The sequence below is a fragment of the Heterodontus francisci genome, chromosome 15 (genome assembly GCF_036365525.1).
Source record: "Heterodontus francisci isolate sHetFra1 chromosome 15, sHetFra1.hap1, whole genome shotgun sequence".
Classification (NCBI taxonomy): domain Eukaryota; kingdom Metazoa; phylum Chordata; class Chondrichthyes; order Heterodontiformes; family Heterodontidae; genus Heterodontus; species Heterodontus francisci.
The window spans coordinates 96,336,164-96,352,944 of record NC_090385.1 but is presented as its reverse complement, the minus strand read 5'-3'; the positions used below and the strand labels follow the sequence as shown (position 1 = coordinate 96,352,944).

General features: G+C 42.1%; 1 protein-coding gene across 4 annotated transcripts; it reads right to left on the bottom strand.

Moving 5' to 3' along the window:
* Positions 1-444: 444 nt before the first annotated feature.
* On the bottom strand, positions 445-14,785 carry LOC137377945 (thymosin beta-b-like). 4 transcript variants are annotated; one of them, XM_068048008.1, is made up of 4 exons: positions 14,542-14,560; positions 6,671-7,015; positions 5,306-5,436; positions 445-868 (listed from the first exon to the last, which is right to left on the bottom strand). In XM_068048008.1, exons 2-4 carry the CDS (start codon positions 6,733-6,735, stop codon positions 825-827), a joined length of 240 nt encoding a protein of 79 aa, XP_067904109.1. In that variant the 5' UTR covers positions 6,736-7,015; positions 14,542-14,560; the 3' UTR covers positions 445-824. The 4 variants fall into 4 exon arrangements, 1 of the variants encoding a protein (XP_067904109.1); XR_010976529.1 differs by lacking the exons at positions 6,671-7,015; positions 14,542-14,560 and adding an exon at positions 14,667-14,785; XR_010976527.1 differs by lacking the exon at positions 6,671-7,015 and having other exon boundaries at positions 14,542-14,619.
* Positions 14,786-16,781: the final 1,996 nt, after the last annotated feature.

Below are 16,781 nucleotides of genomic sequence, written 5' to 3'. Positions count from 1 at the left end.
TTTGTGCACAGCAAGCTCCCACAAAGATACTGTGAGACAAATGACCAGATAATGTTATAATGAAATAAAAACAGAAAGTGCTGGAATTACTCAGCAGGTCAAGCATCATTTGTGGAGACAGAGAAACAGAATTAACATTTCAGGTCGATGACCTTTCATCAGGACTCACCATCACATCAGAATGTTTTAGTGATATTATTTGGGAGATAAATATTGGCCAGGCCACAGGGGAGAACTCCCCTGCACGTCTTCGAAAAGTGCCATGTGATCTTTTACACCCTCCCAAGGGGGCAGACTTCTCATGTGAAAGATGGCACCTCTGACAGTGCAGCACTCCCTCAGGACTGCATTCACCCACTCACTGCCAGAAAAGGGTGGAATGATTAGTGAACTAAATCCTGATATTGGGCTGCAAATTAGTAGTAAGAAGGCTACAGAACCAGCTTATTTCAAATGTATATTTTATTTCATTTTTATATTAAAATGTTTCCATTTTTTTTTAATAGGCAAAAATCAAATTGCCAACGCATCACCATTACATATTATAAATTCAGCCACAGTCCATAGCTCAATTATTCAGCATTGCCCAACCCCACGCAACGCAACCCCTCTCCTTTTCCCTTCCCCTCATTGTGCTCAAAGCTGTGTTAAAAGCAAACATAAAAAATCACCAAATACAAGCGGAAAGTGCCTTGAATATTGAGGGGTTAGCGGGGCAATGCCTCTCCCCTCAGGGCGCAGTGTTGTGATTATTGTTGATGTGCCAGGCTTATATAAAAAAATTTGGTCGGCATTGTGGAATGTAGTGACAATGGCACCTTGTCTCAGGAAGTTGCTTCTGCTGCACTCTTCTTTTCTTGCTCAATTGCTGCAAGGACAAACAGAAATGGCAGTTAGAAAGATGTCACTCTAACATCTTAAAGTTTAACATTCATAACTACTGATAAGAGGCAATGCTCCATCCTCGTGCCAAAGGGATTACAATAAAAAATGCTAATGTTTTGTCTACTGTTGGTTTTAACCGCTCTTTTAAAGCGGGCATGGTGTCAAGGGCAAGCTATTAATCAGCCCTGAAATTCAAAACCCCAGACCAAACCAATTCTGACAGAAAGTTGCATAGTTTGGTGGTAAATATACACAATGTTCATTTTTTAAATTTCAGATTTAATTTGATTCAGTTGATTTCAAATTTGTGTGGCTGGGATCTAAAATCCCCAAAGTCCTGGTCACTCTCTGCTGTGATATAATGGAAGTGGAGTTGGGAGTTAGCAGGGTATCAGGAAAACGTCTTAACATTCTTAAAGTCTCAGAAAGGTATCCAGGAGACAGTTTGAGAAGGAAATACTGAATGAAAAGAGAAATTGTGTATTTAGGAGAGGCATCTCTGTACACAAAGGATTAGTTGACCTCATCATTTTGTCTATTTGAAGAGTTACATTCAAAGATGCTCGATCCTAAATGCAGAGCCAATCCAAAAACACAGCAACAGGAGGAAGTTATTCAGACTCTCATGTCCCCCAATCAATTAAATCATGGCTGACCTCTTAACTCCATTTATCCATCTTTGTTCCATATCTCTGATACAGGTTCCCAACAAAAATGTATCGATCTCCGTCTTCAAAGATATTGCAATCGATGTCAGCATCCACACCGTTTGGGGGAGAATTCCATATTTCGAGTACCCTTTAATCAATATGATTCTTCCTCATTTCACTCCTGAACAGCCTAGTTCTAATTTTAAGATTTATACCCCCTTGTCCTTCATAAAAGCCAACGGTTTCTGTGACCACCCAATCGAATTTCAATCAGCCCTAAACCTTCCAAACTCAAGGAAGTACAAGACAAGTTTATGCAACATCTTCTCATAATTTAACTTTTCAAAGCCCTTATAACATTCTGGTGAATCTCGATAATAAATCCTTCCTGAGATGTGATACTCAGAACAGAAGGCTGTTACTCCAAAAGGCTCTGTACAACTGAAACATCACTTCCTCCCTTTTGAACTCGAACCGTGAGATAAAGCCAACATTCTATGAGTATTTTTGATTGTTTTTGTACTCTCCTGCTAACCTTTAGTGGTTTGTGCACATGAATGCCTAAATCACTTCGAAGCTGCACAGCTCCCAGTCTTTCAACATGGTGAAAAATTCTAATTTGTCTTTCTCAGATCCATAGCGGGTGATTTTATACTTCACCACACTGAACTGTGTCTGCCACAGTTTTGCCCACTCACTTAGTCTGTCTCTGTCCCTTTGCAATTTCCTCTTCACATCCAAAAGATTTACTGTGTCTCCTAACTTTGAAATACCTGCAAACTTGGACTTTCAACTCTCTATTCCTTCAAGTTATTTATATGGTGAAAAGTTGAGACCCCTGTACAGATCCTGGGGAACACAACTTGTCATAGCAACCCCCCCCCCCACCACCCCCCCTCAAAATCAGAGAATGTTCCCTTTATCTCAGTCTCAACTAATTTCCAATACATGTCACAGGCTTGCCTCCAATTCTATGCACTCTTTTTTGTTCATCATCCCTTGTGCAGAAAATGTCCATTGACCATGCTAGTGACCTTCTCAAAAATGTCAATAGATACATGTAGCCTACCCTTAAAATTGCATGCTGACTCTTTGATCAACTATTACTTGTCTAAGTGCTCAGTTACTCTGTCTCTGATGATAGATTCCAATACTGATTTCTCTCTAACCAATCTTACTCACTTGTTCCTGGCCCACAATCAACGACAAACTGAAAGGTCTGTAGTTATTTGGTTTCTGATTCCTTTGTATCTTAAAATGAAGGCTGACATTTGTCATATTCCAATCCAAAGCACAATTCCCAAATCTAAAGAGCTTTGGAAAATGATGACTAATGCATTGGCAATTTTCGTACCCATTTCTTTTAATATACTGGGGTGGAAACCGTCCTGGAAATTTGTCGACATTAAGTCCTGTTATTTTCTCCATTACCATTTTTATTTTAATTGATGTTCGATCCACCCAGATCCTCCATTTGACTTATTCAAGTCAGGCTGCTGAGGTGATGGTTGGCCTCATTTTCAATTGTCCCACCTTCTCCACCAATATTTTGCCAGATGTTACACGGGGTAGCAGAGGAAAATCCAGCTCAAGACGTGAGATTACAGTTACATTTCCAGATCTTTTCTGACCTTCTCAACCTCAATTAATTCTGCTCCTGAATCTCAGATCATTCCCTCCCCAAACCGTCTCTCCTCACCTCAACAACAAGAGAAACTTTCCTTAGCATTACCCATGTAATTGAACAACCAACCCTCTTTGGCAATTGCTTTCAGGTACATTAGTGCCCAAGCAGCAGGAGTAAACCATTCAGTTCCTTGAGTTTGTTCTGCCATTCAATAATATGATGGTCAATCTGTGGTTCAACTACATATCCCTTGATACTTTTGGTGAATGGATTAGGGTATCATAGTTAAATGTGCAGAATGGGCAAGAACATTGGTAAATGAACTTCAACTCAGATATATGTGAGGTTGTACATTTTAGTCAGAATAGGGAAGTCACTTATTACTTGAAAAAGGTGCAAGTCTAGGTGGGGTAGAGGAACAAAGGGATTGAGTACAAATACATCAATTATTAAAAGGTTAACAGGACCATAAAAAAAGCAAACCCAGAACCAGGCTTTATTTCTAGAGGGATAGAATTGAAAAGTAGGGAGGTTATGCTAAACCTGGATTGAATCTTGATTAGACCACATTTAGAGTATTTGTATGCAGTTATGGTCACCATATTATAAAAAGAATAAAGAGGCACTGGAGAGGGTGAAGAGAAGATTTATAAAAGGACGATAAAAGAAATGTGGGGGCTATACAAATGGATGAACAGGCCGGGTCTCTTCTCTTGAAAGAAGGTGGCTGAGGGATGACCCAATAGAGGTCTTTAAAATTACAAAAGGTTTTAATAGTGTGGATAGAGAGAGAATGTTTCCATTATGGTGAAGAGTATCGCTAGGAGCCATCAATACAAGATAGTCATCAAGAAGGCCAATAGGGAATCCCTTACCCACAGAGTGGTGAGTATGTGGAACTCACTATCACAGGGAGTGGTTAAGCAAATAGTTTCGATGCATTTAAGGGGATGCTGGATAAGCATATGAGGGAGAAGGGAGTAGAGGGTTACGATGATAGATTTAAATGAGGAAAGATGGGATGGGGCTCGAGTGGAGCATAAATGCTGGCACAGACTGGTTGGGCCAAATGGTCTATTTCTGTGCTGTATATCCAATGTAATCCATCTTTCATTTAAAACACTTCAGACACAATAATAAAATATTGCAGCTCCAAGAATTAATCAAATTGTTATAACTTTTGTTTGCCCTTTCTGTTGGTTACAATCATAGAACCATACAGAGCAGGAGGAGGCCATTCACCCCATCAAGCTTGTGCTGGCTCTTGAAAGATGTATTCAATTAGTCCTACTCTTTCCCCATAGCCCTGTAAACCTTTCCTTTTCAAGTATATATCCAATTATCTTTTGAAAGTTATTATTGAATCTACTTCCACCTGTTTCAGGCAGTGCATTCCAGATCATAACTTGCTGCTGAAAAACACTGCTCCTCATTTCCCCTCTGGTTCTTGTGCCAATTATTTTAAACCCCAAGGAACACAGTTTCTCCTTTTTTACTCTATCAAAACCCTTCATGATTTTTAACATCTTTATTAAATCACCTCTTAATCTCTCTCCCCTAAAGGAGGACAACACCTACACTTCAAACCCCTTGGTTTTCTCCTCTATTCCTCTATTAATAACACCATGTTATTCAAGTAACTGTGTTTAGATTTTTAAGAAATTTCCTTCCAAACTTTTCCAAATTGTTGTTAGCCAACATCAGAGAACAGAGTTTAGGATTGGCTTTGAAACTGGCGACTCAAATCCACAAGAGAAATTGTCTGTCCGATATGAACTGAACCACGCAGAAACAACGTACATTTGAAAATTGTGACAGACTCCAACTCATTAATATCACAGAAACTTTACCATCAAACACAAATTAGGACAGCGTACAGACACAAGGACTGAGTTAGAAAAGGACAGATACCACAGCAAAGCCTCAACAAAAATCCGTCCAATCCTAACAATATCAATTAACCTGCAGCTGAAAGCAAAGTACACTTTTCTGAAAGATAAATGTTAACACATTTCTGAAGGAGAGACTGCCCTACCCTCCATATACACAGTATGCACATTAGACATATAAACACGCTACACTGGGAGGATACAGACTTGTATGAAATAGTAAATTGAAGCCATGAAGCTTGAATTGTACGTACCCTCTTTTGTTGGCAGTGTGTTCTTCTCCAGTGCTTTCATTTTCTTTAGGCTGTCTCTCTTGAAATGCTTGACTTCTGACACATCTGGTTTCGAAGTTTGTTCCGGTTTGTCCGACATCTCTTGCAGTTCACTAAAAAAAAAATCATTTTTGAGAGAATATTCCCAAGAGGAAAGACGGAGCACAAGGGGATAGGACATACCAGAACCAGGGAAAAGAAATAGGAAACACAGGAATAGCAAGGAGTAAAGGATGGAGAGACAAGGAGGAAAACAAACACTAAAAAATAAATAGAGAAGACAGGATTACAGCAAATTGGATTTTCTGGTTTATTTTCAGCGTAAAATAGTTCTGAGCAAAGCAGCAACTGTGTGATTTGCTTGGCATTCAGAATCAACCACATTTTCAGCTGTTGCCAACTCTGGTTGGAGGCATTCCTGGTGGTTTGATCCCTCCACACTCTGAACACATCTCTGATCATGTGATGTTCAATCACATGACTTCTACAAATGTTACTGTATTTACCTTATAACATTTGGATTCCCTGTAGTTGTGGATTCACCCCCAGGTCTTTCTGTTCTTGTACCCCCTTTTAACATTGTACCATTTAGCTTGTAATGTCTTTCCTCATTCTTCCCACCAAAAGGCATCACCTCTCACTTTTCTGCATTTCATTTTATCTGCCATGTGTCCACCCATTCCACCAGTTTGTCTATGCCCTCTTGAAGTCGATTACTATCTTCCTCACTGTTAATACACTTTCAAGTTTCGTGCCATCTGCAAATTTTGAAATTGTGTCCTGAACACCCAAGTTCAAATCATTAATGTACATCAGAAACAGCAGAGATCCTCGTACTGAACCCTGGGGAACTCCACTGTATGCCTTCTTCCAGTCCAAAAAACAGCTATTCACCCTATTGTTTCTAACCCTTAGCCAATTTTGTATCCAGACTGCTGCTGACCCTTTTAACTCATAGGCTTTAATTTTGCTAGCAAGCCTAATATGTGGTACTTTATCAAACACCTTTCCAAAATTCATATGCAGACGAAACACACTGCTCTCATCCGCCCTTCATAATCAAGTATCTGAAATCAAATAGTCAAATACAGTTTATCCCTGACAGATCCACGCTGGCTCTCCTTTATTGGTCCATTCTCTCTCTCTGGTGCATGTACACATGCCGCATCAGTCTACTCTCGATCATCTATAAAGTGATGGAAGGTGTCATTAAAAGAGCTATCAAATAGCACTAGTTCCATAATAACCTGCTCAGTGACGCTCAGTTTGGATTCCGCCAGGGTCACTCAGTTCCAGACCTCATTACAGCCTTGGTTCAAACATGGACAAAAAAAAAAGAGAGCTGACCTCAAGGAGATGAGGTGAGCGTGACTGTGCTCGACATCAAGGCAGCATTTGACTGAGTATGGCATCAAGGAGCCCTAGAAAAACTGGAGTCAATAGGAATCAGGGGGAAAACGCAAAGGAAGATGGTTGTGGTTGTTGAAAGTCAATCATCTCTGCTCCAGGGCATCACTGCAGGAATTCCTCAGGGTAGTGTCCCAGGCCCAACCATCATGAGCTGCTTCATCAATGACCTTCGCTCCATGATACAGGTTAGAAGTGGAGATGTTCGCTGATGTTTGCACAATGCTCAGCAACATTCATGACTCTTCAGATACTGAAGCAGTCCATGTAGAAATGCAGCAAGACCTGAAAAAAAAATCCAGGCTTAGGCTGATAAGTGGCAAGTAACATTCACGCCACACAAGTGCCAGACAATGACAATCTCAAACAAGAGAATCTAACTATCTCCCCCTGACATTCAATGGCATTACAATCAACATCCTGGGGGTTACCATTGACCAGAAACTGAACTGGAGTAGCCATATAAATACTGTGGCTACAAGAGCAGGTCAGAGGCTAGGAATCCTGCAGCGAGGAACTCACCTCCGGACTCCTCAAAGCCTGTCCACCATCTACAAGACACAAGTCAGGAGTGCGATGGAATGCTCACCACTTCCTTGGATGGGTGCAGCTCCAACAACACTCCTGAGTATAGAAAGTGTAGAGGGGGTACTTAAAAAAGTAGTTAAGAGAGCAAAGAGAGGGCATGAGAAAACACTGGTGGGGAAGATAAAGGAAAATCCCAAGGCATTTTATAATGATATGAAGGGCAGGAGAATAACCAGGGAAAGAGTAGGGCTCATTAGGGACCAAAGTGGCAATGTGTGTGTGGAGCCAGAGGATATAGGTGAGGTTTTAATCAATAACTTTTCATCCATGTTCACTATGGAGAAGGACGATTTAGGTGTAGAGATCAGGGAGGGGGACTGCAATATAAATCAAATAAATTAGCATTGAAAGGGAGGAAGTATTAGCGGCATAAAAATTGATAAATCCCCAGGCCCAGATGAGATGTATCCCAGACTGCTATGTGAGGCAAGGGAGGAGATAGTTGGGGCTCTGAAACAAATTTTCAAATCCACTCTGGCCACAGGAGAGGTACACCAGAGGATTGGAGGACAGCAAATGTGGTACTATTATTCAAGAAGGGTAGCAGGGATAAACCAGGTAATTACAGGCTGCTGAGTCGAACATCAGTGGTAGGGAAACTGTTGGAAAAAATTCTGAGGGGCAGGATTGATCTCCACTTGCGAGAGGCAGGGATTAATCAGGGATAGTCAGCATGGCTTTGTCAGGGGGAGATAATGCCTGACAAACATGATTGAATTTTGCAAGCAGGTGACTAGATGTGTAGATGAGGGTAAAGCAGTTGATGTAGTCTACATGGACCTCAGTCAGGCTTTTGATAAGGTCCCGCATGGAATATTGGTCAAGAAGGTAAGAGCCCAAGGGATCCAGAGTAATTTGGCAAATTGGATCCAAAATTGGCTTAGTGGCAGGAGGCAGAGGGTGATGGTCGAGGGTTGTTTTTGCAATTGGAAGCCTGTGACCAGTGGTGTACCACAGGGATCGGTGCTGGGACCCTTGCTGTTTGTCGTGTACATTAATGATTTAGACGTGAATATAGGAGGTATAATCAGTAAGTTCGCAGATGACACAAAAATTGGTGTTATCGTAAATAGTGAGGAGGAAAGCCTTAGAATACAGGATGATGTGGATGGGCAGAGCAGTGGCAAATGGAAGTTCATCCTGAGAAGTGGGAGGTGATACATTTTGGGAGGACTAACAAGGCAAGGGAATATATAATGAGTGGTAGGACCCTAGGAAGTACAGAGGGTCAGAGAGATCTTGGTATACTTGACCATAGATCACTGAAGGCAGCAGCACAGGTAGATAAGGTGGTTAGGAAGCCATATGGGACACTTCACTTTATTAGCCGAGGCATAGAATACAAGAGCTGGGAGGTTATGATGGTGCTGTATAAAACACTACTTAGGCCACAGCTGAAGTACTGTGTACAGTGCTGGTCACCACACTATAGGAAGGCTGTGATTGCATTGGAGAGGGTGCAAAGGAGATTCACCAGGATGTTGCCTGGGCTACAGCATTTCAGCTACAGAGAGACTGAATAGGCTAGGGCTGTTTTCCTTAGAGCAGAGAAAGCTGAGTGAGGACCTGATTGAGGTATACAGAATTATGAGGGGCACTGATAGGTTAGATAGGAAGAAACTTTTTCCCTTAGTGGAGGTGTCAATAACCAGAGGGCACAGACGCAAGGGAAGGGGCAGGAGGTTTAGAGGGGATTTGAGGAAAACATTTTTCACCCAGATGGTGGTTCAAATCTGGAACACACTGCCTGAAGCAGTGGTACAGGCAGGAACCCTCACAACATTGAAGTCTAGATGAGCATTTGAAATGCCACAACATACAAGGCTACGGGCCAAGTGCTGGAAAACGGGATTAGAATAGATAGGTGCTTTGATGGCCAGCATGGACATGATGGGCCGAAGGGCCTGTTTATCTGCTGTGTAACTCTATGACTCCATGAGTCAAGATCCAGGACAAAGCACCCTGCTTGACTGGCACCACATCCACCACCTTCAACATTCACTCTGTCCACCGCCGTCGCACAGTGACAGCAGTGTGTACCATCTACAGGATGCACTGCAGCAACTGACCAAGGCTCCTTAGACAGTACCTTCCAAACCTGCAACTTGACCATCTGGAAGGACAAGGGCAGCATATACAAGGGAACACCACCTGCAAGTTCCCTCCAAGCTAGACACCATGCTGACTTGGAACTATATCGCCGTTCCTTCACTGTTGCTGGGTCAAAATTCTGGAACTCCCTTCCTAACAGCACTGTAGGTGTACCTACCCCAAATGGACCGCAGCAGTTCAAGAAGGCAGCTCACCACCACCTTCTCAAGGGCAATTAGGGATGGGCAATAAATGCTGGACTGGCCAGAGATGCCCACATACCAGGAACAAATAAAGAAAATCTCTCTCTGGCACACACAAACACACATCCACTCTCTTTCTATCTTTCTCAAACTCTGGCGCGCGCACACTCTCTGGCATATGCACACACACACATCCACATATTGGCACGCACGCACTCTCTGGCTCTCTCTGGCGCACACTCTCTACCACGCTCACTGGCATACTCTCACTGATGCACACATACACACACACAGACTATCTCTCTCTCCAGCACTTTTGGGCATACCCACTCTTTCCATGGCATTCACTGGCACACCCTCTCTCTCTCTCTGCAGGAGACAGAAGGTAAGTTGTGATCACACCACCAAGAAGTTTCCTGGGTTTCAGAAAGTCAGAACCAGCTTACACTGAGTCGCTGAGCGAGATATGGTGAACCCATGTTTAGGCAGTTAGTAAGCTAAGTGTTATTTTCTGCATCTGAAGAGTGTGGGGAAGTTATTCACAGTCACTGCTTCCACTGCGGAAAAATAATCATAACACCACTGAATTCCATGTTAAGTTTGAAAGTGACATGCTCCAATCACAAACAAGAATCTTAAACTTAAACAAAGACAATTACATCGGTATGAGGAAAGAACTGGCTAAGGTAAATTGGGTAAATAGACTAAAAAGGTACAGAACAGTGGGAAATGTTCAAAGAAAAAATTTAAAATGTTCAATTAACGTATATTCCTTTGAAAAACAAAAACCCAGCCAGAAAGAGCCATCAGCTCACTCAGGAAGTTAAGGATAGCATTAGATTGAAAGAGGCTTATAATGCTGCAAAAAAAAAAGCAGCAAGTCTGAGGATTGGGAGTGTTTTAGAAACCAGCAAAGGGCCACCAAAAAGTTGACACAAGAAAAAAAATAGAATGAGTGTAAACTAGCCAGTAACAAAAACAGATTGAGAGCTTTTATAGGTATATCAAAAGGAAGGGAGTAGCTAAAGTAAACATTCGTCCCTTGGAAGCAGAGACAGGAGAAATTATCATGGGGAATGAGGAAATGGCAGAGGTATTGAACAAATATTTTGTGTTTGTCTTCACAATAGAAGACACAAGTACCATTCCAGGAATACACAGTAACCTAGAGGCTAAAAAGTGAGGAAATTCGTATCAGCAAAGAAAAAGTATTGGAAAAACTTAAGGAACTAAAATCTGACCAATACCCACAACCTGATGGCCTACAACCTGGGCTCTAAAAGAGACAGCTGCAGATATAGTGGATGCACTAGCTATGATTTTCCAAAATTCCTTAGATTTGGGAACGGTCCCATTGGTTTAGAGTTTTCAAATGTTACACCACTTATCAAGGAGGGGAGAGAGAAAACAGGGAACTACAGGCCAGTTTGCCTAACATCAGTTGTTCGGAAAATGCTGGAATCTATTAGCCAGGAAGTCTTAACAATGCACTTTGAAATGCACAGTATGATTAGAACAAGTCAATGTGGTTTTACTAAAGGGAAATCCTGTTTGACAAATTTATTAAGAGTTTTTTGAGGATGTAGCTAGTAGGGGAGATAAAGGGGAACCAGTAGATGTAGTATACAAATAGTGGTTTGGTCGGACAGAACTTGAGTATTGCAGAAAATAGAGACATGTTGTCAAAGCTTTTCGTCTTGCACTCATCAGAACAATCTGTAAGAATGCCAATGTAAGGGAAAACAACAACTTTATACTGTATGAGAAGAGAGTTCTGATTGGTTCGCAAGTGAACAAGTGAACTCTGATTGGTACAGGCATTGCCATGGAGAGTGCACCAGCACCAGACTTGTAGTTAACCGCCAAGCTTTGTTTGAAATTTAAACCAGGCAGCTTGACTGATTTCCTCAGGGCAATGCCCTGAGGAATGAACCAGCGAATGTCCGTCACTTATTTTGTTTAGCTGAAATGGGCGCAATGTGTGTACATCTTCTTTCAGTGTGCAGAGAACAGGGACCGGTGTATTAATATATGCTTTCCTCATCAGGACAATCCGCAAGAATGCCAGTGTGAGTGCAAGATAAAAAGCTTCAACAACACGTCTCTATACTAAGCAATACTCACGATGTAGTATACCTGGTTTTCCCAAAGGCATTCGATAAGGTGCCGCACAAAAGGTTAATTGGCAAGATAAGGACTCATGGAGTTGGGGGTAATATATTAGCATGGATAGTTGATTAGTTAACAGACAGGAAACAACGAGTGGGCAGAAACAGGGCATTTTCAAGTTTGCAGGCAGTAAATAATGGAGTGCCGCAAGTATGAGTGCTGGGGCCTCAACTATTGACAATCTATATTAGTGACTTAGATGGAGAGACAGAGTAATGTATCGAAGTTTGTGACGATACAAAGGTAGGTGGAAAGGTAAGCTGTGGAGAAGACACAAAGATATAGACAGGTTAAATGAGTGGGCAACAGGATGGCAGAAGGAATATAATGTAGGGAAGTGTGACGTTATTCACTTTGATCATAAGAATAGAAAAGCAGAATATTTCTGAAAAGGTGTGCAATTTGTAAGTGTCGATGTTCAAAGAAACTTGGGTGTGCTTGTACAAGGAACACAGAAAGTTAGCATGCAGGTACAACAAGCAATTAGAAAGGCAAATAGCATATTGGCCTTTATTGCAAGGGGATTGGAGTACAGGAATAAGGAAGTATTGCTACAATTATACAGGGTTTTGGTGAGACCACATCAGGAATACTGGGCTGGATTTTAAGAGCCTCCCGCCAATCTCGATGGCAAGGTCAAAAAGGGGCAGCCAGCCCTGCCCATCAATTTGACTTTTTAAACCACCACCCCCCCTAAAATTTGTTAAATAAATTCCAATGCCCATTTCCCACCCCCCAAATAACAATTACATTAACTATTTGCTCTTCCCCCCTCCAAGACTGCACAAAGTTTGAAGTTTACCCCTTCCCACCATCTCCTACACCCATTACATTTATTTGACCCTGTGTGCCCCCCACCCACCCACCCACCCTCCCAGATTTTTGGTCGGTCAGGAAATCAAGGTGTATGGTGAGTGGGCGGGAAAGTGGAGTTGAAGCCCAAGATCAGCCATGATCATATGGAATGGCGGAGCAGGCTCGATGGGCCATATGGTCTACTCCTGCTCCTTTTTCGTGTATTGTGAAAATTGGATGCTGGTCAGTCATTCTGTAAAATCCCAGATTATAATTATCCCACCACCACAGCTGTCTCGTCAGTTGCCATGGTCCCGTGCTCTGGGATTCCCTCCCTAAACCTCTCCACCTCTTTCGCATCCTTAAAGCCTATCTCTCTGACCAAGTCTTTAGTCACCTGTCTTAATAGTTCTTCCTTTGACTTAATGTCAAATTTAGCCCAATTCTGCTACTGTGGAACATTTTACAACATTTAAAGGTACAATATAAATGCATGTTGTCATTGTTGATGTAACATAAACCAGCTGATGCCCTAAGCTGTGCCTTGGCTCAGGAAAGTCCTATTTCTGTATATATGACAGCAAGTGTCATACTGTAGCAGCCTGTGTGAGGACTAAGGGCCCTGGCTCACTATTATTTCTGTAACTGGCAAGTAAGAGGTGCACTCGATGTCATTAGGGGACGTAAGGTTTGTCATCAGGATTGTCTAGTGACACTGACTAGGAGACTATTGAGCACAACACCCAAACCTTGTGACAAATCGAAAAAATTTTTGTTGGGGGGAGTGAAAGGAGGGAGGGGAGAAGAAAGGATGGTAGGAGAGGGAAGAGGAGATTGAGGGAGCAGAAAGGAGGGAAAGAAGAGAGGGACACAGGATAGAGAAGATTGGAGAGGAGTGAGGAGAGGGCATGATGAGAGAGCACAGCAACAGCACAACCATTATGAGATAGGCTTGTGCAGAAACACTAATTATCAACTTCTGCAATTTTCTTCAGGATTCTTGACTACCTAATGTAGCCTAGCTGCAGTCACTCACCGAGGACAGAAATCAGCAAACACACTTAACACTATATTCTTCCAAAGCTATTTGACTATGACTAGGGAGCAAGCTGATACTTAAAAAAAAAATTAGTGCAAAAAAATCCTCCCTACATGGTATGAGGAATGAGGCTGCAATGCAGACTAATGTCCTTTGGCTTGGACTCAGTACATTTCCTCACACAAGGTACAGAGCTGCCTCCACTCAGGCTGGAGCAACACCGGTTCTGGATTCATATGTAATGACAGAAAAAAACAAGGGCTCCCATGACACACCCACCTTCAAGATTCCACCGTTTGGTTTTAACAGCAATAAGCTTCCCTCCTGAAATGGGTCAACATTAATTCAGACACCCTGCAGCATATCTTCCCAATTTGCTTCAAAGAAAAAGCTCAAAGTGCCTTATTCCTTTCCCTCTCCCCACCTTATTTAGCCACAAGTTAGAAACACCAAACTGAGCTGGTAACTGAGAAGAGAATAGAAACATTTCCATCTTCGATTCTCATGCTTGAAATAATATTTTAATCTAACTGAGGTTTATAAACAGTTGTAATACGGAAAAAAATTATTCTGAATTTTATTTCACAATAGCTTCCAAACTATTCTTAAACCTCTTTTTTCTAAAGTGTTTTAACATCTGATAAGAGCACAATAAATGCATGGATGTTGTCCCCAGTGTTTCAAAGACATGGATAATATTTATTCCATTTTGTAAACATATTTGCTTTTACTTGTTCCCCTCCCATTCCTTTTCTCTCGGCAATGTAAGATCGCAAAAAAACATTTAGAAATATGTTCACTTCATAGCAAAACAAGACTATAATTTTGGAACATAAACTCTACAGCATCAATAGTAATATTGATGTCCAGTTAACAGGTTGAATTGCTGTTAAATTTGGGATCTCCGTCAATTGCCCTGTCCTTACCTGTGCGGTTCCTTCTACTACTACTACTACTACCCAAGTGTGCAAATGCTGTTCCTACTTTGCTCTCTGTCAATCTCTGTTCCGCCCCTCGCCTTTATATTCCAGCCCGCGCAGCTCAACCTAACCTGAAACGGGCCGCTCCCCGCTCATAGGTTGGTGCTCAGAAAGCCTTTCTCTGATTGGATCCGCTCCCTGCAGGTTAGGCTGCGCTCCTGCAGCTCGGAGTCACCGTCCGTCCTGGGAATTGTCGTTTCTTCAGTCTCTGCAGTTAAACTATAAGCAGCTCCAGCAGAGGCTCTTCTATTAAATAGTTCGCAGATTTTAGACCAATTTAATGCAATATCTAAAACAGCTGTAAAAGTTGTGTCTAGTTTATTCATTTTGTTCTGTGCAAATCTCAGAGGGTCTGATCCTTTGTGGAGATTGCCATCTTCTTTCTTCTTCTTCTTTTTGGGCCTCCTTATCTCGAGAGACAATGGATACGCGCCTGGAGGTGGTCAGTGGTTTGTGAAGCAGCGCCTGGAGTGGCTATAAAGGCCAATTCTGGAGTGACAGGCTCTTCCACAGGTGCTGCAGAGAAATTTGTTTGTTGGGGCTGTTGCACAGTTGGCTCTCCCCTTGCGCCTCTGTCTTTTTTCCTGCCAACTACTAAGTCTCTTCTGGTAACTCAAATTTTAGAAAAATAATTCACGCTTTGTCTTCCCCTTTCTCTCCGTCCTATCCCCTCACTGAGAGCACTGATTCTCACTGGAAAGGCCAGCTTTGGTTGCAGTGAGATGCTCTGTAATATCTGAGTTGTGATGTGCTACTTACAGTTCAGAACAGAATTTCATCATATTCTCCCAGCTCAGCCATGACAGAATGAATGAGACACTACTGCCACTGTGCACAGGTGGTGGAGGGAGTGAATGTTTGTGGATGGGGTGCCAACCAAGTGGGCTACTTCGTTGTGGATGGTGTCGAGCTTCTTGAGTGTTGTTGGAGCTGCACCCATCCAGGCAAATGGAGAGTATTTAATCACACGCCTGACTTGTGCCTTGCAGATAGTGGACAGGCTTTGGGGAGTCAGGAGGTGAGTAACTTGCTGCAAAATTCCCAGCCACTGACCTGCTCTTGTAGCCACAGTATTGAGATGGCTGGTCCAATACAGTTTCTCGTCAATGGTAACCCCCAGGATGTCGATAGTGTGGGATTCAGCGATCCTAATGTCATTGAACATCAAGGGGATATGGTCAGATGTTCTCTTGTTGGAGATAATCATTGCGTGGGACATTGCTCGGCTCCTACATGCTACAGTTGCAACACGTCACCTGCCTTGCCATCTCTACTGTGTTTTATTTAACAAATTAGATTTAGAAATATCACTCAACAAATATCTGTACTTATCTCAATTAGTTTAATTAGTTAAACTATAAATTTAACTTATATCTCCTCCATACCAGTTAAACTACTGCCACTATCTTGTAGATAGTGGACAGGCTTTAGCAATTTAGGAGATGAGTCATTCACAGCAGAATACAGCATGATACGGCCTTAGATTGACAATTCCAGAGACATCAATGGTTGGTTGATGTGGGAAATGGAATAATGTCATATTCATGATGTAAAGGTCAATCTTGAATTTAGGGCTGAGACGAACTGTTGGGGCAGTGTAAAGTGAGCTTTAATCCACACCTATCCAGTGTGATTCCTTACACTATTGAGTCCAGTAACCCCTCCCCTCGTTGCTGACTATATCTCGACTGATGTTAATCCAGCTCTCCCACACTGCCACTCAGTCACCCCTCTTCCCAGCACCGTGTTACTGACTATCTCTACCGATTTCAATCCAGCTCCCTCACACTGTCACTCAGTAACCCCTCTTCCCATTACCCTGTGTTACTATCTCTACTGATTTCAATCCAGATCCCTCACACTGCCACTCAGTAACCCCTCTCCCCTGGTACAGTCTTACTTACTGTATTTCTGCCAATTGTAATCCAGCTCCCTCGTGTTGTCTCTCAGTAACCCCTCACCCCAGCGCCCTGTGTTACTGACTATCTCTACTGATGTTAATAGTAACCACTCATTGGTACTGCTCCTACTTGAATATATCAGAAGTTCCACAAATTATAATTTTTATACAGTAATTGTGTGATGTAATTTTCAGAAGATTCTAAAACATTGCAGTTATTTATATTATTTATCTCATAATAAGTGTGACATTCTCCTGGTGTAGTCCTCACAATGGGCTGCATTTA

Excerpts from the sequence above, each read along its gene's own strand:
- LOC137377945 (XM_068048008.1), bottom strand. The coding sequence starts at position 6,735 with ATGCCATACTCAGTCAAATGCTGCCTTGATGTCGAGCACAGTCACGCT. Across the intron at positions 5,437-6,670 it reads GCTCACCTCATCTCCTTGAG|TGAACTGCAAGAGATGTCGG; the intron begins GTCAGCTCTCTT and ends TTTTTTTTTTAG. Across the intron at positions 869-5,305 it reads CACACTGCCAACAAAAGAGG|CAATTGAGCAAGAAAAGAAG; the intron begins GTACGTACAATT and ends TTGTCCTTGCAG.